General features: G+C 41.3%; 1 protein-coding gene across 1 annotated transcript in view; it reads left to right on the top strand.

The window, feature by feature from the left end:
• The window catches only part of SLC3A1 (solute carrier family 3 (amino acid transporter heavy chain), member 1), a 42,056-nt gene that overhangs the window by 4,814 nt on the left and 14,331 nt on the right, over window positions 1-22,911 (top strand). The window contains exons 2-6 of the mRNA XM_012653790.1: window positions 3-117; window positions 4,117-4,242; window positions 16,344-16,463; window positions 18,628-18,752; window positions 20,401-20,596. Of these exons, the coding sequence (XP_012509244.1) occupies window positions 3-117; window positions 4,117-4,242; window positions 16,344-16,463; window positions 18,628-18,752; window positions 20,401-20,596 (682 nt within the window). The remainder of the gene's footprint in view (window positions 1-2; window positions 118-4,116; window positions 4,243-16,343; window positions 16,464-18,627; window positions 18,753-20,400; window positions 20,597-22,911) is intronic.

Here is a 22,911-nt window from a genome sequence, read left to right as displayed (position 1 = left end):
AGTGATAAACATATTTGGTTTCAATTGAGTCGGACACGGGTAGGGAAATATACTGATTATTATATCTGGCATGACTGTACCCATGAAGATGGCACAACCATCCCACCCAACAACTGGGTAAGTACCAGCTTGCCTGATTTACAAAGGGAAAAGGGGCAGACCTGCAGTAATTATTTATAACGCTCTTTTAAGGAAAAACATTAATGGATATAATTTATGGGAAGGGGGAAAATTTTCCCAAAGAAATAGAAACAAGGTATCCAGGCCTCCAAATATTGTTTAGATTTCTGATTTCATTGTCCAGCCGTTGGGTTCTAGAAAATTAAAACCTATTCTCTCTCATAGCCTCTTCTTCCGTCCTTCCCTCACTTCCCACTCTGTCCAACCTAGATTTCATGTCTCCTTAGTTCAGTAACTGTTTTGCTAGTAGCCAGACCCCTTTGCCTTTCTGACTTTTTGTCTCCTCTGTTTGACAAAACCCTAGCCATAAATGAACCAAATCTTCTACTTTCTCTTTGCCTGACCCTTGGTATCTGAGCCTCTGGAGAGATCACACGTTCATCATCCCCATGTGAACTGAGCCATCCAATCTTCTTGGGAATTTTGCTAAATCCAACTGATCAACATGCCCTTCCTCCTCCTCTTGAAACATCCTCCCTGCCTCAGCTCCGTCTTACCACTCTTGGTGGCAAACTCAACTTCACAGAGAGAACAGAAGCCATCCAGTCCGCCTGACCCCATTCTCCTCCTCCTCCTACTCACTTCTTTTACAACAGAAGCCAAGTTCCTCCTGTTTTGGGTGACCGGACTTAGCAAATAAAAATTCAGGGTGCCCAGTTAAATCTGAATTTTGGATAAACAATACATAATTTTTTAGTATAAAATATTGCATGGGCCATACTTACACTGAAACATTATGCGTTGTGTATCTGGAGTTCAGATTTGACCGGGCATCCTGTATTTTTGTCTGGCAACTCTACTCTTGTCCCAGCCCAGCTCCCCCACCTGCTCTGGCTGTGTCCTCTCCTGCTTTCTTCGGAGCCTTTTACTCTGGGTCATCTCTCCCCACTCCAGTCTCTCCTTCTCTCTTCTTGACATTTAAACACTCTTGCTACTGGGCATCAACTTTCAGGTGACCCAGGGACACAGAATCAACAGGTTTCCAGGCTGACTGTATGACCTTCTCCCCCAGCCTCCTGTCCCCCAGGTTCAGTGAATGGTGCCACCACGCAGCCTGAGAACAGGCCAGCAGCAGGCCCTGGCAGTTTTACCTCGTTAAATTTTCCTCCAGCCCACTCACTTGTTAAAATGATAATGATACTAGCAAACATTTACTAAATGCTTACTATGTGCCAGGCTCTGTGCTAAGTGTTTTATATTCATTAATTCCTTGAGTCCACTCTACCATCCCATGAGTTAGGTGTAATTCCTTTTGCAGATAGGCAGACTGAGGTCACACAGTTTGTAAATGAAAGGGCTAAGGATCGGGTCTAGATAGTCCAAATCCTTAGTCTGCTTTTAAAAATTGCTGCCTGTACCTCAAACTGTGTCATCTCTTGCCTCTAGGACAGTCACAGCAGCCCCTTTTGTCATCTAATTTTTCTATCCTTCTCTGCTGCAGTGAAGGTTGCATTTTATAATGTAATAGTTAATACGCACCAAAATATATGTAGTATGTGATTGGTGGATAAATACCTCATGGTATAACCACGTGATGAAATACTCCCCAGCAATGAAGCGGAAGGAACTATTCGTACATGCAACAGCACGGATGAATCTCAGAATAACTGTGCTGAGTGAGAGAAGGCAGACGAAAAAAAGGGTACACACTGCATGATCCCATTCACATGAAACTCTAGAAAATGCAGACTAAGCGTAGTGACCGGAAGCGATTAATGGTTGTTTAGGGACGGGAGGGAGGTAGAGAGGGGTGGGAGGAAGGGATTCCAAAAGGCCATGAGGATGGATGGATTCACTGTCTTGATTGTGGTAATTGTTTTAGGAGTGAAGCTATTAAATATGTCAAAACTGATCAACCTGCACACTTTAAATGTGTGCAGTTTATTGTATTCCGTTATACCTGAGTAAAACTGTTTAAAATATATGTGATGTATATCTAACCTGGAGAATATAATCATATAGTGGATATCAGTGATGCAACCCTCCTCCCCCCAGTTAAGAACTCGAACTTTACCAGCACTGTTCACGCCACCTGTGCGCTCCGCCCCGGTCCCTTTCCCACGCTTCCCCTTGGAGGCAACCACTACCTTGGAGTTTGGGTTTTTCCAAGTCCTTACCTTTTGTTTTGCCTATAAAAAATATACTATATATATTTTTTTAATTTATTTTTGGAGCCGGGCCCACTGGCAGACACCTGTAGTCCCAGCTACTTAGGAGGCTGAGGCAAGAGGGTCGCTTGAGCCCAGGAGTTGGAGGCTGCAGTGAGCTATGATTGCGCCCATGAGTAGCCACTGCACTCCAGCCTGGGCAACATAGCAAGACACAGATACAAAAAAATAAAATAAAAAATTTCACTTTTTCGTTGTCCCTATTTTGAACTGTATGAGAAATGTCATGCTACGTGTAGTCTTCTGTAACTAGCTTTTTCACTCGTCGTTTTAAAGATTTATTCATGTAGTTTCAGGTAGCTATGGTTCATACATTTTCATTGTTGTGTAATATTTCATTGTGTGAATATTCCATGATTGACTTATCCACTCTTCAGCTGACAGGCACTTGGGCTGTTTCCAGCTTTTTGCTGTCATTAACAGTGTCAATATAAATACTCTCATTACTCTATCTAGGTAAATAACTAGGAGTGGAATCACTGCGCAGATACTGCACGCTCAGCTCTACACGATAATGTCACATTCATTATCGAAGTGGTTGTACCAACTTACATCCCCTCCAGCAGTATAGAAAATACACATTCTCATTAATTCCTGGTATTGCCAGACTTTATAATTTTTGAGTGAATGTAAAATAGTATCACACTGAGGTTTAATTTATCTAATTATTGATGATGATTTATCTAATCACTAATGTAGTAATTAAATACTCATGCTGTCGAATATCTTTTCATACCTTTATTCACTTGAGCTTCCACTTCTATGAAATATCTCTTTATGGTTTCTTTCCCCAATTTTCTTTTGGATCGTTTGTCCCTTTGAAATTGCTTTTTGTAAAAATTCTTTTTGTACCCTGGATACTGGTTTTTTTTTGGTCATATACACTATAAATACCTTATCCTGGTTTGTGTCCTGGCAGGCCATGGGGTGAATTTGCAAGGGTACGTTTCCTTGAAAGGCAGCAGCTACTATGTGGTATCAGCCTGGTGTTGCCGTGGAAATGTGGACCCAGTGTGACCAAGTCTTCCAGCTCTAAAGAAAGAAATTTATGTACAATCCCCCAGTTTTAAAATGTTTTCCAGATGTTCTTCTTGGCATGAAATGGGCAAAAGGCCTAAGATAGGGCTCCAGGAAACACCCCCATTTAAGGACCCACAGAGTAGACTAAGAAGGAGTGGCCAGAATTATGGCAGTGCAACCAGGAGAGGCGTGTCACGGAGCATGGACAGGAACATGTCTAGAAAGAGGAAATCGAACATTGCTGGGTACCAACACTTGAAGTTGCTCAATTTTTATTCCTGAAGATCAGTAGAGTTTTAAAGTGAATTATTCTAATAATTTTCTGGGGATACATTTTAAATATTGTCTATCTGGACTCAAGCTCCAACACCAATGGAATGTATCTTTCTCCCAAATTGACCATTTGCTTTTCTTCACAAACAGGAGTCCAGAGCCTGGACAGATGACTCAAGGAAATATGTCAGTTCCTCAAGTTGGCCTTGTCTTGAATTTGGGAGCATTGGTTTGCCGCTGTGCTTGCTATGACCAGCTCCGACTGTACAAATGCATCGCAGCCATGCTTGTGAGGCTGCAGGCCAATGGGGGTGTCTTGGGGGGTTCACTTAGCCTAGTCCTCTCCCTGCAAGGAACACTCTCAGGATTTGTGCACTCGTCGCATGGGGCCAGGATGGCAATGATCGTTTCTTTGTGGCAGTACCATCAATGAATGATGTTAAGTAACTGATGTGCTATTTTCTTTGTTTGCTAGTTAAGTGTATATGGAAACTCCAGTTGGCACTTTGATGAAGTGCGAAACCAATGTTATTTTCACCAGTTTAAGAAAGAGCAACCCGATTTAAATTTCCGTAATCCTGATGTTCAAGAAGAAATAAAAGTGAGTATATCTATCCACACAGACATCTCCATTAATGCAGGCTTAGGTGATTATTTGAAACACTTTATATTGAACAATAATTGTGTGGTAGTGTAATTAAATTCCGGGATTAAGGTGTCTGATGCAAATATAGACACTCAGATGTGTCAGTGGCCCCTTCCTTCATCTAACCCAGAGTACTCTAAATGGAAGGGGTCAGAAACACCTGCTACCCTCTCTCCGAGTTGCCCCTCTGCCCCTGCCCTGCTGGCGCAGAGAGGTGGGTCAGAATGTGGGCTTTGGGGCATGTCTCTTGAGCCTGCAGTGGGCCTCGGGGTGAGTTATTTGGCTTTTCTGTGCTTGGATCCCTCATCTATGAAACACAGTTGATGGCAACATTTGTCTCATAGGGCTGTTCGGAAGATTAGATGAGATAACCCATGCACAACACTTCTGTAGTCATTCAGTAACTATTAACATATTGCCCGCTCTGTGCCAGGCCCTGTTCTAAGCACTGGGAATGCACCAGTGAATAAAAGAAGGCCTGTCCACAAGGAGTCTCCAAAATACAGAGGGGACAGCAGACAACCAAACCCTAGATATATAGGGTCAGGTGGTGCTGAATGCTCAGGGGAAGGGGCATCGGAGTGCCAGGTGGAAGTTGTTCTTCTATGTAAGGTGCTTAGGAGACACCCCCATGATAAGGTGCTATTTGGACAAAGAGCTGAAGTGTGGAGGGGAGCCATGTGACTACGTGGGGGAAGAGAATTTCAGGCAAAAGGAAGAGCAGATCTCGAGGTGAGAGTGTGGTTCACGTATTTCTGGAACGACATGGAGGCCCGCATGTAGAGCTGCCAGATGTAGCAAATAAAAATACAGGATATCCAGTTAAATTTTAAATTTCAGATGAGCAATGAATAAAGCAATATTTGGAACATTGCCCCAAAAGTGTTGCTTACCTGAACTTAAAATGTAACTGGGTGTCCTGAATTATATCTGGCAACCTCACCGGTGTGCTGGAGTGAAAGGAGTCAGGGAGCTGAAGTCCAAGAAGTGAGAGGTAGGGGCCGATCACATGGGCCTTGGATGCTGTTGTAAGGTCCCTCTGCAGACAGGAGATGTCCCATAGCAACCCAGGTGAGCTCTGGTGGGCTCACACACGTGTGGTGGTGGCAGTTCTAACAATACAATTCACAAAACATATTAGCTGTGTTGTTCTTTTTCTTGCTGCTGGTATGGTAATCGTGGGCAGGAATTTAGTGGACTTGGGGAGGGCTCTGAGGGAAGTAGCTGGAGAGGAGACTGAACAGAACAGGGAGCAGTGGATGCCTTCCTATAGTTCACCATGTCAGCCAAACAGAGAGGACGCAGGCTGCCACGTTGGAGTCACTAGGGGCACCTAGAACCCTCAGTTTATTTTTGTTTTGTTTTGAAATAACAGTTTTATTGAGACGTAATTCACATACCATAAAATTCACCCCTTTCACGTGTGTAATTCAGTGGTTTTGTTATATTCACAGAGTGTGCACCTGTCACCACTCATTTCAGAACATTTTCACCATCTCAAAAAGAAACACCCTGCCCACTGGCAGTCACCCCCCATGGAACTTCCTTTTCCTCCCCCGGCTCCGAGCAAACACTAATCTACTTCCTGTCTCTATGGTTTTGCTTATTCTAGACATTTCATATAAGTGGAATCATATTATGTCTATCCATTTATCTGTGATAGGTACCTGTATCTACGTTTAGCTATTTGAGAGACTGCCAAACCACTTTCCAAAGTAGCGGCACCATTCTACACTCCCACTAGCAATGTATAAGGGTTACAATTTCTCTACATTCTCACCAACACTTGTTCTGTCTGCATTTTTTATTATAGTCATCCCAATGCATAGGAAGTGGTTTCTCACTGCTTTGACTTGCATTTTCCAAATGGCTAATGATGTTGAGTATCTTTTCATGTGATTATAGTTCATGTGTATATCTGAATTGTAGAAATGTATATCCAAATCCTTTGCCCATTTTAAAATAGGGTTATCTTTTTATTATAGGGTTTATATTCTGGATACATGATTTGCAAAGAATTTTCTTCCACTCTGTGGATTGTCTTTTTACTTTCTTGATGGTACCCTTCGAAGTAGAAGAATTTTTAATTTTGATGATGTCCGATTTATCTACTTTTTCTTTTGTTGCTTGTCCTTTTAGTTTCATATTTAAGAACCATTGCCTAATCCAAGATCATGAAGATTGACTCCTATGTTTTCTTCTAAGAGTGTCATAGTTTTAGTTCTTATATTTTAGGTGATTTGTGATCCATTTTTTGTTAATTTCTATATATGGTATGAGAGTACGAAATTCAGCTTCATTCTTTTGCACATAGGATATCTGAGCAACGTGTTTAAAAACACTATTTTCCCCTATTGAATTGTCTTGCAACTCTTGTGGAAAACCAATTGGCTGTAAATGGATGGATTTATTTCTGGACTCTCAATTCTGTTCCATTCATCTGTATGTCTAGTCTTATGTCAGTACCACATACTGTCTGGATTACTATATCTTTGTGTTAAGTTTCAAAATCCAGAAGTGTGAGTCCTACAACTTTGTTCTTTTTCACTATTGTTTCTTTTTCAACACAAAGTCATTTGTGTTTCCATATGAATGTTTGAATCAGCTTGCCAATTTCTGCAAAATAGCCTGCTGGGATCTTCATAGGGATGGCATTGATTCTGTGGGTCAGTTTGGCAAGTATAGCCATCTTAGATTAAGTCTTCCAGTGTGTGAACATGGGATGTTTTTCCATTTATTTACGTGTTCTTTAATTTCTTTTGACAATGTTTTATAGTTTCCAAAGTACAAGTCTTGCACTTTTGTGAAATTTATTCCTTTGGACTCCTTAGTTTTAAGACTATTTTTACTGTATATGTTTGATGTTTCAGAATTTAGATGAATGGCATTGGGATATGTTCTAGAAGTAGGCACTATGAGTCAGGGTGGCCTTGTCTCGGTGAGGGTGGAGGACTTGTGGGGGTGTGGTGAGTAGTGTAGACACGGTCACCAGACTAACTCAGGTCTAGTTTTAAACTTCTCTGGTGGGGTGTGGACTCCTTTCCTCTGTCACCAAAGCTCATTTAAACACCCACACCTGCCCCTCCCCACACACTTATTAGGCACTTACTGTATGCTAAATGCTTTACCTGGATCACTGAATGCTTAGAACAAGCCTAACTTATGGGATTTTATGATCATTTTACAGAGAAGGAAATTGAGGCCTAGATAGGTAAAGTCACCCTCCTAAGGGGGTGATGAGCACTGGGACTCGAGTCCACGCTCTTAACCACAATCCCACACCTGCTTTGAGGCAAGCTATGTCTCTCTCTCTCTCTCTCTGTGCAAGGAGGTTTTCAGTTGTAAATTCATAAAGGTGAACATAAACCAGGCCGTTTATCAGGTAGTGGATTCTTCCAGGCTCCTTGTGGCAATGGTGACGGGTTGTCTGGAGATGGTGAGACAAGTGTGATAAATTTTGCCAAAATGTGCCAGCCCACACATTGTTTTTTACTAACCCAGCTGTACTCTTCCAGGTGTATCCACGTAGTGGAGCGTGGGAATAGGATCCTTATTTACTGGCCCTTTAGGATGAATCCCTCATGTGATGAATCATTACTGCCTCTGCTTGAGAAGTTACACATTATTTGCCAAGCTGGTTTAGAAGATTTACTATTAGAAGTAATTAAGAAATTCTGAGAAGCTGGGAGGGGACGCTCTTTGCTCCTGGGAAGGGATCTTTCACATGAAGGAGACTTGCGACACTCTCCTCCCCATCCCACCCCCAGCAGTGCTTATCTCTGCAATAGAGTCAAGCAGGTTAATAATTTGAAGCCCAGAGAGTTTGTGGGGAGGAGCATATGGAATGACTCCTGCTTGCAGAACAATTTGCACTCTGGGAACCTGAGCCTCTTCCTGCTTCCTCCCATCAGGTTTCAGTTTCCCCACACAGCGGGAGGCTGGCACGTGAGAACACCCAAGGTAGAGCGCCCTCCTCTCTCCTCTTTCTCCTCCCCTTCACATTGGCCACTGGGGACCTGCTCTCCCTGAACCTCTCAGGGCTTGAGTGCTTTCAGCTGGAGAAGTCAGGAAGCTTTCTCCAAGGAGTTGGGGGCTTGCATTTGTGTTGTATTTTATACTTTTCCAATCACTTTGGTTTTTACTTGCTCTCCAAATCCCTTATTTGAGGAAACTGAGGCACAGAGAGGTGAAATGAGCCAATGAGTTAGCAGCACAGCTAGGAAGAGATTCCAGGTGACTTGGCCCCATATTTGGGGCTCGGTGTGATCCAGGACCTGCCATGTGGGAATGCTGAGCCCTGGAGTAGGGCCTCCTGGGGAGTCACTGCGTTCACAGCAGCTGGGAATGAGAAGCCAAGATGCCCTTCCTTCCTTCCCCCCAACCCCCAGGCTTCAGGTGCAACCCAGAGCACAAGCGCAGGCTCTGTTCTGCTCCTACTGAGCATGGTGCTGCTGGAGACAACAGCTCAATTCAACATAAAATTCACTCCCTACCTGCTTTATAAACCAGATCTGTGTTCCATGATAATAATTGTGCTATTTACTGCACCTCTTACATGCCAAGCGCTTTATTATAATCATTCTCTTAACAGCATGTATGTGTGTTGACCACGTGCTAGGGGCGTGGTGATTGCTAAGATAGACACGTGGTATGGCTGGTCTGGGGCTTATATTCTGGAGGGGACGGTAGACTACAGATGGCTACGATGACATGCTGAGTGGTCATGACAGTGGGAAGTAGGAGCACGTAGGGCAGGTGCTTTGCCTGGACATGTTTGCAGAGGAGGCATGAGCCCAGCGAGGAGGCCTGTGTGGGAGTGTGGCAAGCAGAGGGATGGCGTGGATCATGGCACGTTAGAGGTGCTGGGAGTCGTCCAGTATGGCTGGGACGTGATATATGGAAAGGAAGAGTGACCCGATGACACTAGAGAGGTGAGCAGGGGCCAGGTTGTGAGCAGCACTGAAGGCCCTGGTAAAGATTTTGGTTTAAAACGCCTTAGGCAGGGACATCATTTTTGATTTGCGTCTTGAAAAATCAATCTGGTTTTGGAGAAGGGGTTTGAGTAGGGCAGGTTTTGAGGCAGAGGGCCCAGGGGAGGATGGTGCAGTCATCAGGAAAGAAATGCTGGTGGCCTTGGACCAGCAAGGGTGGCACGGGGAGAGCAGAGAAATCATCAGGACTTAGGAGTCTGGTGTGAGTCCCAGGTTTCAGATTTGAATACCAGGTGGAAGGTGGTGCCCATTTACTGAGATGGGAGACAAGGGAAGAGGAAGGGCGATGTTGCAGTTGTGCAGAGTTTGAGCTGTCTGTGAGATATGCAGGTGTTCAGTGGATAGTTGGATATAAGGACACGGAGCTCAGGGCAAGGTTTGTCCTGGAGATAAAACTGTGGGATTTGCTGACACATGGATGATGCCTACAGAGCTCAGGTGAGCCAACTGTTGTCACGTGGGAATGAGGGCCAGGTGTTGGCAGAGCTTCCAGTTAAAAGAAGTAGAGGGTGTCAGTGTTGCAAACGTGCCAGGGTGCCATGCGGTTCCAGTTCTGGTGCCATCACTTGCTAATTGTATGACCTCGTTAAAGCCACTTCATCTTCCTGAGCCTCAGTTTCCTCACTGGCAAAGTAGGAACAATAATGGTGCGTACATATACCTCATAGGGTTACTTGAAGATTAAGTGATAAACCTTGTAAAGTACTTAGTATGGCGTGCTTTTGATTGTGTAAGTATGTGTTAAAGAGTCAATGCATGGATACTGGAGTAAACAAATACTGTTGTGAAGTGAAATGACCAGGAGTGTAGGATGCAGTCCCGAGGAGCACTAGCTGCAGAGTGGACCGAGGAGTACAAACCAGGGGTGGGGCATGTGGAGCTAAGGTACGTATTTCCAGAAGACGAGATTAGTCAACTGTGTCAAAGATGCAGAGATCAGATAATATTACATGAAGACCGAAGGGTCCGTTGACTCTAGCAGCAACACCTCAGAAACCCTGCAAGGTGGGTACTGTTTTATTGGTGAAGAAGCCAAGGCTTAGCAAGGTCTTGCAGACGCCCTACCTCATGCAGCGGGAAGTGGGGGCGCTGGGATGGTGCCCCAGTGGTCAGATTCCCAAGCCCTAATCCCTCCTTTACTCCCTGCTTCTGGGTGAGTTAGCAAAGGATTTTTCCAAGATTTCTGAATAGGAGTAGGGACTGTTTTCCTTCTCTTGCCTATAGCAGAGGAAATAGTTTTCCCTTTACTTCTCAAATCCTTTCTCATTCCTTCTTGAGATGGACAACCTGAGGTTTATGTTATTTTCAAGAGGATGTCTTATACCACATATAGGAGCAGAGCTTTTCTATTTTCCAAACAGGGCTTTTTATGTAAACAGGCCCCATAACTCAAGCCATCTGAAAGGGGAACCATATTCAAGGTTTCACGAATTTGGGTATTATTAATGTTGACTTGATTCCTTTTTTTTTTACTCAGAGCAACAAGGTGCTTAAGGAGAAAAGAATTAAAAGATGCCCAGTGGAAAAACCAGGGCTGCGTGATGGCCTGGGAGTTAGGAATCAGGGACACAGTGTACAGAATCCGTGGCACCTGTGTGGGTCACCAGACCTAGAGAAACCAGGCTCCATGCCCATTTTTGCATCCAGCACCTGGGAGAGCTTAACTGGAGTAAGGAGGTTAACTGTTAAAATCTGGAACTCCCTTTTCTCCTGGTTAAGAGAATAAATAGCATGAAGCAAATATTTTTCAAAGGTCAATCTTGGATCATCTGGGTGATAATCCAAATTAACAGCATTTAAAATGACTCTCAGAAAATATCCACCCAGCTTTTGCTGTTTTGTCTCATCAAACAGTGATAACGTCTCCTTTTATACCAAGACTGCACACCTTCTCTAGGGTACACATTTCTCAATTTTAATGTCAGGTTAAAACTTAGCAATGCTGAGATCCCGAATTGAATAAGGACCCCATGAAGAAAACGACTAGCTTTCTTCTAGGAAATCAGTGCCCAAAAGCTTAATGTTTACGCACGGTACTGTCACAGGCTGCTTGGATGCCTTTAGCTGTTTGTACTCTGTCCGGACCAGTGTTCACGCTTGTAAAGAATAGCACCACCTGGGGGTGGACCCCAGTTGTGTGGAGTTTGAAGCTTATTAAAATTTAGGGCCTTAGAGTACAAAATTAGGTACAGAAAAATCAGCGTTTAATTAGAATGAGAAAAGAAGGGGAGTTAGAAGTTCTGATTGAAGTGTGAGAGACCTTGAAGCCTAACCTTGGTTAGTTAGCTTCATAGTAAGTTGGCTCATGAAGCCACCAGGAACTTGTTTTACAAATACGCCCCCGCGCATCCCTCCCCACCTTGCCTGTTTCTTCTCTAGCCCTCACTTCCTGCTCTCCAGCTGCAAATCCTTCCCATGGCAAATCCTGCTATTTTATCCTCTTGTATTACCATATTCCTCTATTTTTATCATAACTTTATCAGAACTTTGATTTAAATATTTTTGCATTACTGTTTGTCTAGCTGGAGACTCTAAAAAAATCCAGGAGGCACAGAACGGCGTCTGTTGTGTTTTGCTCATGGTTATAGTTCCAGGGCTAAGCAACCGGCCTGTAGCTGGAACTCAAATACTTATTGAATTGAATGAATTTGCTAAGAGGTAAAGAGGCTAGTGAGAACAAATTTGTGGGTTTTGTGCCCTAAAGAAAAATTCCACTGGGTAGAGAGCTTGAGGTCATCTGGGTCACCTGTATCCACTCTGAGGATTATCACCCCCAGAGCCTGCTTTTAATGTGAAAAATTGGTTCAAGTTTTGCAAAATCTCAGCTTAAAGGGAACTGACGTCAGCAATATTAACCCTTGCAGTTAGCCTTTGGGACCTTTGATTTGCAGTACTCTAGAGACCCCCTATTCCCATGCAGATAGAAGAAACACGTATCAAACAAGTGATTTGTGAGCTAGCTATCCTTTGGGACCTGTGGCTTTGTTCCCTCCAAAGGTGCAAATTGCATGCCCTTGAAGCTGGCCCTACACCTGTGACTACCTCCAATGAAAGGAAATCCCATTTTAACACTTTCTTTCTCCCCCTCCCGTTTGCTCACACCCAGAAGCTGTCTTACCCATTGCCCTCTCTAAGTTTCTCATTTCTGCTTTCCTCTACTCAAGCTCCTTCCCTGGAGGCCCCTAGTCTTTTGGTCCACTTCTCTCATCTAACCACTTCTCCAGACCAGTCTTCATCCCCCCAATCTTTGACTTCTGCATTAAAGATGCCTGGGACCCAGGCAGGCCACGACAATGCTCTCAGTGGCAGGTGGGGCAGAGGGGAGGCTGAGCAGGCAGTGATTACCTTCTCTCCAGCAAGCGGTGTTGGAGAGTGGGGCAGGGATGGAGAGAAAGCCAGGGACATTCACACAATAATTTTGGTCCCCATCACACACCTTTGGAAGGAATTCTATCATCAAAGAATAAAACAAAATGTATGAGAACTATTTTAGTTCAGGATTACTTTCTTTGTAAAATTAAAGCCAGTAGAATAGTGGCTTCTTTGAAGAATGTGCAGTTCATCTTTGTCATCTGAGTGTATTAAAGACAATGGTTGCATCTGAGTTCTGCCACCAGATCCCCACTGTTCTTAATAGTTTGCTTAGTTCACAGTTGATTCTATTTTGGTTTGGATTCCTTCCATATTACTCCTAATAGGAGATCTTTTAATACCTACCCACTTCATCTCTCATTTGCCTTCCTGGTAAGGACTGAAATATTTAGCCATTGAACAAATGGTTATTTTCTTTCAGTTTGCAGTGACCATTAAAGAGTTGGCCTTAAGGGAGATGAGAAATCATCCCAGTTTCTCCTGAGTCCTATCTTTCATTATGGTTGCATTTTTTTTCTTTTTTTTTTTTTATTTCAGGATATTATGGGGGTACAAACAATTTGTTTACATGTTATGACTTTGCCTCACCCAAGCCAGGATTAGAGGCATGCCCTTCCCCCATGCAGTGCTCACCACATCCATTAGTTGTGAGTTTACCCACCTACACCCCCCCAATCCCCAATGAATATTACTACCGTGTGAGCACTTTAGTGTTGATCAGTTAGTGCCAATTTTATGGTGCGTACATGCGGTGCTTATTCTTCCATTCTTGTGATACCTCACTTTGGAGGATGGGCACAAGCTCTATCCAGGAAAATATAAGAGGTGCTAGATCACCATTGTTTTTTGTAATTGAGTAGTATTCCATTGTATATATATATACCATATTTTATTAATCCACTCATGAATTGACGGGTACTTGGGTTGTTTCCACATCCTTCCAATAGTGAATTGTGCTGCCATAAACATTCGAGTGCGAATGTCTTTATTATAGAATGTCTTTTGTTCCTTTGGGTAGATGCCTAGTAGTGCTATTGCTGGATCAAATGGTATTTCTATTTTTAGCTCTTTGAGTTACCTCCAAATTCTTTTCCATAGGGGTTGTACTAATTTGCAGTCCCACCAGCAGTGTAAGAGTGAGTGTTCTTACCTCTCCACTTCCTTGCCAGCATTTGTTGTTTTGGGACTTTTTGATAAAGGCCATTCTCACTGGGGTTAGGTGATATCTCATTGTGGTTTTGATTTGCATTTCCCTGATGATTAGAGATGTTGAGCATTTTTTAATATGTTTTTGCCGGCCATTATTCTGTCTTTTGAATAGTTTCTGTTCATGTCCTTTGCCCATTTATTGATAGGGTTGTTTGATTTTTTTTGTTGTTGATTTTTTTTTGAGTTCTATATAGATTCTTGTTATCAGCCCTTTATCAGATGTGTACAAAGCAAGTATTCTCTCCCCTTCTGTAGGCTGTCTATTTGCTCTAATAGTTTCCTTGGTTGTGCAGAAGCTTCTTAATTTGATCAGGTCCCATTTATTTATTTTTGTTGCTGCTGTGATTGCTTTGGGGGTCGTCTTCATGAATTCTTTGCCTAGGCTGATGTCTGAAAGAGTCTTCCCTACATTTTCTTCTAGGATTCTTAAGGTTTCATGTCTTAGGTTTAAGTCTGTTATTCAGCGTGAACTGATTTTTGTAAGAGGTGAGAGGTAGGGATCCAGTTTCAATCTTCTGCGTGTAGTTATCCAGTTTCCCAGCACCATTTATTAAAAAGATTCTTTTCCCCAGTGTATATTTTTGTCTACTTTGTCAAAGATTAGATTACCATATGTGGATGGTTTCATTTCTGGGTTCTTAGAATCATATGGTTTTTGTTCTTTTATTTATGTGGTGAATTGCATTTATAGATTTGCGTATGTTGAACCAGCCTTGCATCTCTGGGATAAAGCCCACCTGGTCATGGTGGATTATTTTTTTGATATGCTGTTGGATTCGATTTGCTGAAATTTTGTTGAGGATTTTTGCATCTATATTCATGAGGGATATTGGTCTGTAGTTTTCTTTTTTTGTTGTGTCCTTTCCTGGCTTTGGTATCAAGGTGATAATTGGCTTCGTAGAATGAGTTGGGGAGGATTCCATCTTTCTCAATGTTGTGGAATAATTTCTGTAGTATAGGTATGAGTTCTTCTTTGTGTGTTTGCTAAAATTCGGGTGCGAACCTATCTGGTCCAGGACTTTTGCTTCTTGGAAGGTTTTTAATTGCTGCTCCAATTTCTGTGGTTGATATTGGTCTGTTCAGGGATTCTATTTCCTCCTGGTTGAACTTAGGGAGGTTGTATGTTTCCAGGAATTTGTCCATTTCCTCCTCATTATGTGGTTTTTGGGCAAATAGGTTTTTATAGTATTCAAAGATAATGTTTCGTATTTCTGTGGTATCTGTTGTAACCTCTCCTTTTTCATTTCTAATTGAGTTTATTAGAGTCCTTTCAATTTTGTTTATCTTTTCCAAAAACCAGCTTTTGGTTTTGTTGATCTTCTGTATAATTCTTTTGTTCTCAATTTCATTTAGTTCTGCTCTGATCTTAGTTATTTCTTTTCTTCTGCTAGGTTTGGAATTGATTTGCTCTTCCTTTTCCAGTTCCTTGAGACAGTTTGTTAGTTTGTTGATTTTTTGAGCTTTGTTTTTTGGATGTGCTGGGTTTGGCGGGCTGTCTCAATGAGCTGCCGGCTGTCCCCACTGCTTCCCTGTCCCACTGTCTCATGTTAGTCCAGTAGAGGGTCCTGCACTCTTTGTCTCACTCTGAGCCAGGTAACTCTTCGGTGGTTTCTGGGGGCAGAGCCTCCCATTCAGCATTCACCTCCTTTGTTCTGGTTCCGCTGACTGCCAGAGGCGAGGTGCCTGTCTCCAAACTCTCTCCTGCAGAAGGGTCCACTCAGACCAATCCCTCCCCCACCCAATGTGGACCTAGCACAGAGCACCGGGGAGTTCAAAATGTTTCCCGCTATTGTCTCTTATCCACATAGCCTGTCATCCTCTGCCACAACTTTGCAGTGACTTTAGGCGCTTCTCTGCCTGAGTGGATGTGGAGGTTGGTGGAGGAACAGTTGTCCTCCTCTGGGTCAGATCACACTATCCTGGCTGGCCGGTGGGCGCTGCCATCCCAAGCTCTACTCCCTATTGTATGTCTTGCACTCTCCATACTTTGTGGTCGATTCTCCAATTCACCTCTTTTTTCCCCAGTGCTGCTTGTCCCACGCTGCTTCTCTGCAGATTCACGATGCTGTTCTTGTGGGAGAGCGATCCACTCGTGTGTAGCTGTTCGCATTCTTCACCCCCTACTCTGGAAGCAGAGAGCCAGGAGGTCACCACTGATCTGCCATTTTTTCTCCTCCCATTTTTTCTTTTGGAGCGGATTCTCTAAACTCTCTAAACTTTGCTCATAACATCAATTACAAATGTAATTGTAATTCTGAACTCAAATATGAAGGCGTGGGAGTCCCCGAATGCAACTGAGAGTTCATTATAGTAAGATATAGCTATGCTAAATAGATAAAAATAGACTATATGAATACTGTGCTTGTTTTGCATGAAGAAATATCTATTTATGATGACAAGTCATTAACAGACAAAACATTTATGAAATGCTATGATAATAATGTGTAATTAATGTAACCAAGCATTTTGCTTTTTCATGTTTAGGAAATTATACAGTTCTGGCTTGCAAAGGGTGTTGATGGTTTTAGTTTCGATGCCGTTAAATTTCTTCTAGAAGCAACGCATCTGAGAGATGAGATCCAAATAAATAAGACTCAAAATCCGGTAAAGTTTGTTTTCAACTTTTTTTTTTTTTTTTTGCCTTTTCTGAAAATTCGTCAGTGTTTTCTTTTTTAGCTTGAGATGCCAATTATGAATATGAGTTTTGTCCTGTCTCTAAGAAGTACTTTCAATCGTTTTCTTTAGATACACAGGAGTTTCAAATGCACATTCCCAGATATTTCCTTCTACTAGTTCCTCCAAAGTGAGGGATCCCTTCAGGAGGCCTTCAGTGACAAGGGTTCTGTGGACACAGATAGTGTGGATTCTACCAAGGGCCACAAAATGGAGGACATTTACTCAATGCAATTTTTGTCATCTTACTCACGCTCAAGTGAGAAGGCCTAAATTCCACAGGCGCTCTTCTCATTGTTAAAGGACACATCTTTGGAAACGAAGGGAATTAACACTTGCTGAGTGTCTACGGTATGCTATGGGCTATTATGATATTTAATTTAACTCTTTCAATATCCTATGAGAAAGGTTTCATGGTCCTTGTTTAGCAAATCTTAGAGAGGTTATAGAGGTGATAAACAGGATTCCAAACCATGCCCATCTCACTACAGAATCTGAGCTCTTCAGGGTTCCATACCAGTGATTCCTGACTTTCTCCTGTGTCCCGAGTGAGACGGTATTCACATGCTACCCCACTCCTCCGGTTGACCACCATTCTATTTTCAATGGCCAAGTAGACAGAAGTCCTAAAGTATGTTCCAAAATGCTGGATTTGTATATTCGCACAATAGAATGTTGTTAGTAAAAAAAAAAATAATAATAATAATTACAGTGACATATAGCAATATAGGTAGATCTTAGTGATGTAACGCTTAGTGAAAATCTAAAATAATTACATATAACGTGATACCCTTCTAATAAAGTTAAAGAAAATGAAATCCATATGGTTAGATGGTTTATTATCAAGCTTCTAGCTTTTTTCCTGAGTAGTAGTTTATGGGTACTTGTAAGTTCATTAAAACAAATAAATTAACTACTAAAGAGAAGTTGGCCATGCAAAGGCCAATCATGAGAGCATGTCAAGAACCAAAGGTTATGATTAAGCTAATTTTTCTTGCACATGATTTCCAGTGAAAAGGAAAAATGAAGGAAAAAAAGGTGCTGTATTAGCCAGTTGTCCCAAATAGGAAGAACTGCTCCTTGGAAAATAAATCCTGAAATAACCTTGCTAATTATAATGAGAGGTCATAAAAGAGGAATATGTTTATAGTCAATGACACATGATCAGAACAATGGGTTTCGTGTGCTACCTGAAAAGAGCTTAAAGAATATGCAATTTCAGAAAAAGACCCATGATTCCAAAAAAAAACTTTCACTTGATTTAGCAAGGAAAATTCACTTATAAAAAAGGAGTCCAGAAGCAGGCACATTCCTGTAGTCCCTAGCTACTTGGATGCTAAGGCAGGAGGATTGCTTAAGCCCAGGAGTTGGAGTTGGAGCCCAGCCTGGGCAACATAGCAAGACCCTGTCTCTGGGGGGGGGAAAAAAAAAAGGAGTCCAACGAACAGATGGCCATGCAGGTTTGGGATGTCCAGCCAGTCCAGGCCATGTTCCATCCCAGGACCTACAACCTTGGTTTGTATGAGATGTAATCTTTTGCTTTTGATTCTAGGAGATCATTGTAATCCTAGGAAGGCACAGAAATGAATATCAGAAAAAATTACTGAAACCCTGAGAAACTATAACAGTAAGAATAAAGGATACAGATGGTAAAGAAACAAATTTAAATGCATGATATTAATATTTTTGTGAGCAGATAAAGTCATATAATAATGAGCTCTATAATCAGTAAGATCATCTCTTTTGTCTTTAAAAGCATCTGAAGCATTGACAATTAAATGTTCAGGAGGACTTTGTTAAATACATTTATAATCAATGCTTTGATGTCCCGAAAAATTTAGTTTGCTAAAATGGGTAAGTGGTAGTTAAATTAGAGAAAAAATGTTTGCTAGATTTATAAAGTTTAACAATTTAGGCATCAAATGAAGTAGTAATAGTGTGAATAGTCTTCTCCAACCACAACCACAAAACTATCTTTGAGCATGTGCCTTGCTTGGAATTAAGCCCTTTGAAGAGATGCCTATATTCACATAGAGCCAGCTGTGGGCATGTGACATGTGAAATGATGGTAACCATGCTGTCCTGGCTTTCAAAGGACACGGTCACCCACTACTCAGAGCTATACCACGACTTCACCACCACCCAGGTGGGAATGCACAACATCGTCCAGGGCTTTCGGCAGATCATGGACCAATACAGCAGGGAGCCTGGCAGATACAGGTAACCACAGAGCACGATTCCATTCTTCCCAGGCATGGTGTGTGGTCTGCAGTGTATACCTTTAATTCAGAGGTTAAAGTAATAATTTAACAAATCCGTATATGCCAGGGTCTGGTTGCATTCTCTCATGTTGCATAACTGCAGATTTTCAGTTTCCTCTTTTGTAAAATGATGCTAATCACAATACTTACTTCACAGGAGTTTTGTGAAAATTGAATTAATTAAAAACAAATATATTAGCTAAATGTTAGCCATGAACTATTATTATTTTTACCATTATTATTGGAGCTATAGTTCCTTGTACAATATGAATCCCTATGTTTCAACTAAACCGTAATATATATAAATACATTACAAAAATACATTTATATACATAATGTATATAAAACACATAAAATTGTACTTGGCACATAATAAATACTCAATAAAATTAACTATTGCTAAGTTTATATAGATCACTTAATAGAATCTACAGAAAATGGGTTAAGGAAATTTCCCTTCAGAGCTGGGTGTGGTGGTATACCCTTGTGATACCAGCTAGTCAGGAGTCTGAGGTAGGAGGACTGCTTGAGCCCAGGAGTTTGAGGCCAGCCTGGTTAACAGAGTAAGATCCTGTCTCAAAAAAAAAAAAAAAGAAAAAGGAAATTTCTCCTCCTTAAAGTAGGTACTCTGGTTACTATCTCCATTTTATAGATGAGGAAACTGAGGCTCTGAATATGCAGGCAATGGTCACACAGGTAGTAATGGCAGAGATGGAATTTGAACTGAAATGGGCTCCTCAGACTTACCCATTAATGTGCACAGCCTCAAATGCTAAAGACAGCATTGATTGGGGTCATTTCAGGCAAATGTGTCTTCCCCAAAGAGTGTGTGGTTTTCAGCAATCGAGAGTGCACACCAACAATAAGGCAAGACGTCATAAGGACTCAAATGCAAGGGGAGGTTCTTTTAGGGAAAACCCCTCACCTTATATTTGCAGACATGTACTTTAAATTTTAAATGGAGTGATGAGAATTGCTAAAGAAAGTCTTCATGGATGTTAACTGAGTTTTAGTCAGGTTTAGAAAGAAGAGAATAATACTGATTGAGATCCGAAAGTGTTTCTTAACTCTTAGGCATGACCTAGTATTAGGCCAATCTTTGGGTTCATTACAAATGAGAGATTGTCTAGGTGACCCAGCATGACATTTCTTGCCCATCTGGCTTGACTATGCTTTCTACTGACCCCTAAGCCTATAAGGTTGATAGTGTGCATTCAGGCTGCGGATGGTGGCTCACGCCTGTAATCCTAGCACTCTGGGAGGCTGAGGTGGCAGGATTGCTTGAGCTCAGGAGTTTGAGACCAGCTGCGCAAGAGCGAGACCCTGTCTCTAGCCAGGCGTGGTGATAAGTGCCTTTAGTTGGAGCTACTCAAGAGGCTGAGGCAGGATGATAGCTTGAGCCCAGGAATTTGAGGTTGCAGTGAGCTATGATGATACCACTGCACTCTAGCTGGGACAACAGAGTAAGACTCTGTCTCCAAACAACCAAAAAAAAAAGTGTGCATTCAGCCCCTACATCTTGTAAATGAAATATAAGCAGCTGCAAAGCATCTTCCCAGTCTTCTGACAGGCCCTAATGACATTGAACCCTGCCAACTCTCTTACAGGTTCATGGGGACGGAAGCCTATGCGGAGAGCATTGACAGAACCATGTTGTACTACGGGTTGCCATTTATCCAAGAAGCTGATTTTCCCTTCAACAATTACCTCACCATGCTAGACACTCTTTCTGGGAACAGTGTGTATGAGGTTATCACATCTTGGATGGAAAACATGCCAGAAGGAAAATGGCCTAACTGGATGGTAAGTCCTCATGCCCAGTGCAGCACGTTCAATGCAATCCCTATCAAAATCTCAGGAAAATTTTGAGAGGCATTACAATAAAAAACAGGATTTTAAAAAATCCCAGGAAAAGTAAGGAACCCATAATAGCTAAAACAATCTTGAAAAAATAACAAAATTGGAGGACTCCCACTTCTTCATTTCAAAACTTACAACAAAGCTACAGTAACCAATCAGGATGGTTCTGGCATAGGAACAGACATAGATGAACTTGAGAGTCTGGAAATATATTTATCATCAATTGATTTTCAACAAGGCAATGAAGGAAACAATAGTCTTTGATAGGGATTGCATTGAATCTGCATGTCACTTGTGGCAGTCACTTGTCGCCGTCACTCCCTCTTGACAATATTCAGTCTTCCAATCCACAAACGTGAATATATCTCCATTTATTTAGATCTTCTTTAATTTTTTTCAATGACATTTTGTATTTTTCAGTGTATAAGTCTTATACTTTTGGTTCAATTTATTTCTAAGTATTTTATTCTTTTGATGCCATTGTAAATAGAATTGTTTTTTTATTTTTATTTTTCATTTTGAAATGGGGTCTCACTATATCACCTAGGCTGGTCTTGAACTCCTCGGCTCAAGCAATTCTCCTTCCATCTCAGCCTCCTCAGTAGCTGGGATTACATGCACTTAAAAAAAAAAAATTAGAGACAGGGTCTTACTATGTTGCCCAGGCTGGTCTCAGACTCCTGGCTTTAAAGGTCCTCCTGCCTCAGCCTCTTGAGAGTCTGGGATTACAGGCCCATGCCACTACACCCAGCTGGTTTTTTAATTTTATTTTTGGATTGTTCATTATTAGTATATAAAAATACAATAGATCTGTATATATTGATCTTGAATCATGCAACATTGCTGAACTTGTTTATTAGTTTCTAATTATTTATTGTGAATTCCTGAGGAACTTTTTGTGGCTTTTAAAAGTTGTTTAAAGTATACGTAACATAAAGCTTATCATTTTAAACATTTAAAAATGTATAATTTGGTGGAAGTACATTCACAATGTTATATAACAATCACCACTATTCATTTCCAGAAATTTTCATCATCCTGAATAGAAAACCTATACCCACTAAACTCCCTATCTCCACTCTGATATCCTCCATTCTGTTTTCTGCCTCTATAAATTGCCTATTTTTACCTATCTTATTAAAAGTGGAATCATACAATATTTGTCCTTTTGTTTCTAGGTTATTTTACTTAACATAATGTTTTCAAGTTTCCTTCATATGAAAGCATGTATCAGAACGTCATTCCTTTTTATGGCTGAATAACATTCCATCGTACGTATATACCACATTTTGTCTATCCATTCATCTGTGGATGGACATTTAGTTTGTTTTCCTCTTTTGGCTACTGGAATAATGCCATGAATGTTATTCTACAAGTATCTGTTTGAGCCCCTGCTTTCAATTCTTTTGGCTATATACTTCAGAGTGGAGTTGCTAGTTCATATAGTACTTCTATGTTTAACTTCTTGAGCAACTGCCGAACTGTTTTCCACAGTGACATTCCCATTTTACATTCCCATCAGCAATGTATGAGGGTTCCAATTTCTCCACATCCTCGCCACCACTTGTTATTTTCTGTTTTGTTTTATAAAATTATACCCATCATAGTAGGTGTGAAGTGGTGTCTTGTTTCTTTTTCATTATTGAAGAATAGTTTTGCTGGATATCGAAATCTTGGTTCACAGTGTTTTTTTTCTTTTATCACTTTGAATATGTCATTCTATTGCTTTCTGGCCTCCATGGTTTCTCGTAAGTCAGTTGCTAATCTTATTGAGAATCCCTTGTATGTGATTTACCAGTTTTCTTTGTTCTTTTAAAGATTCTTTCTGTATCTCTTGACAGTTCAACTGGTATGTCTAGGTGTAGGCTTTAAAAATTTTCTCCTACTTGGAGTCCATTCAGGTTCTTAGATGTGCAGAATTGCCTTTCAGCCAATTTGGGAAGTTGTTGGCCATTTTTTTTTTTTTGAAATATTATTTCTGCCTCTCCTCCTTTCGAGATTCTCATTACACATGTGTTGGTATGCATGATGGTCTCAGGTCTCTGAGACTCTGTTCATTTTTCTTCATTCTGTTTTTTCTGGTTCTCAGACAAGATATTCTTAATTGATCTGTCTTCAAGTTTTCTGATTCTTTTGCCAGTTCAAATCTGTCAATCCCCTTTAGTGAATTTTTCATTTGTTATTGTAGTTTTCAACTCCAAAATTTCTATTATTCTTTTTCTTAATTTCTCTTTATTGATATTTGATGAGACATTGTT

This window comes from Propithecus coquereli, unplaced genomic scaffold (assembly GCF_000956105.1).
Source record: "Propithecus coquereli isolate 6110/MARCELLA unplaced genomic scaffold, Pcoq_1.0 Scaffold43, whole genome shotgun sequence".
Lineage (NCBI taxonomy): Eukaryota > Metazoa > Chordata > Mammalia > Primates > Indriidae > Propithecus > Propithecus coquereli.
This window is presented reverse-complemented; position numbering and strand designations above follow the sequence as displayed.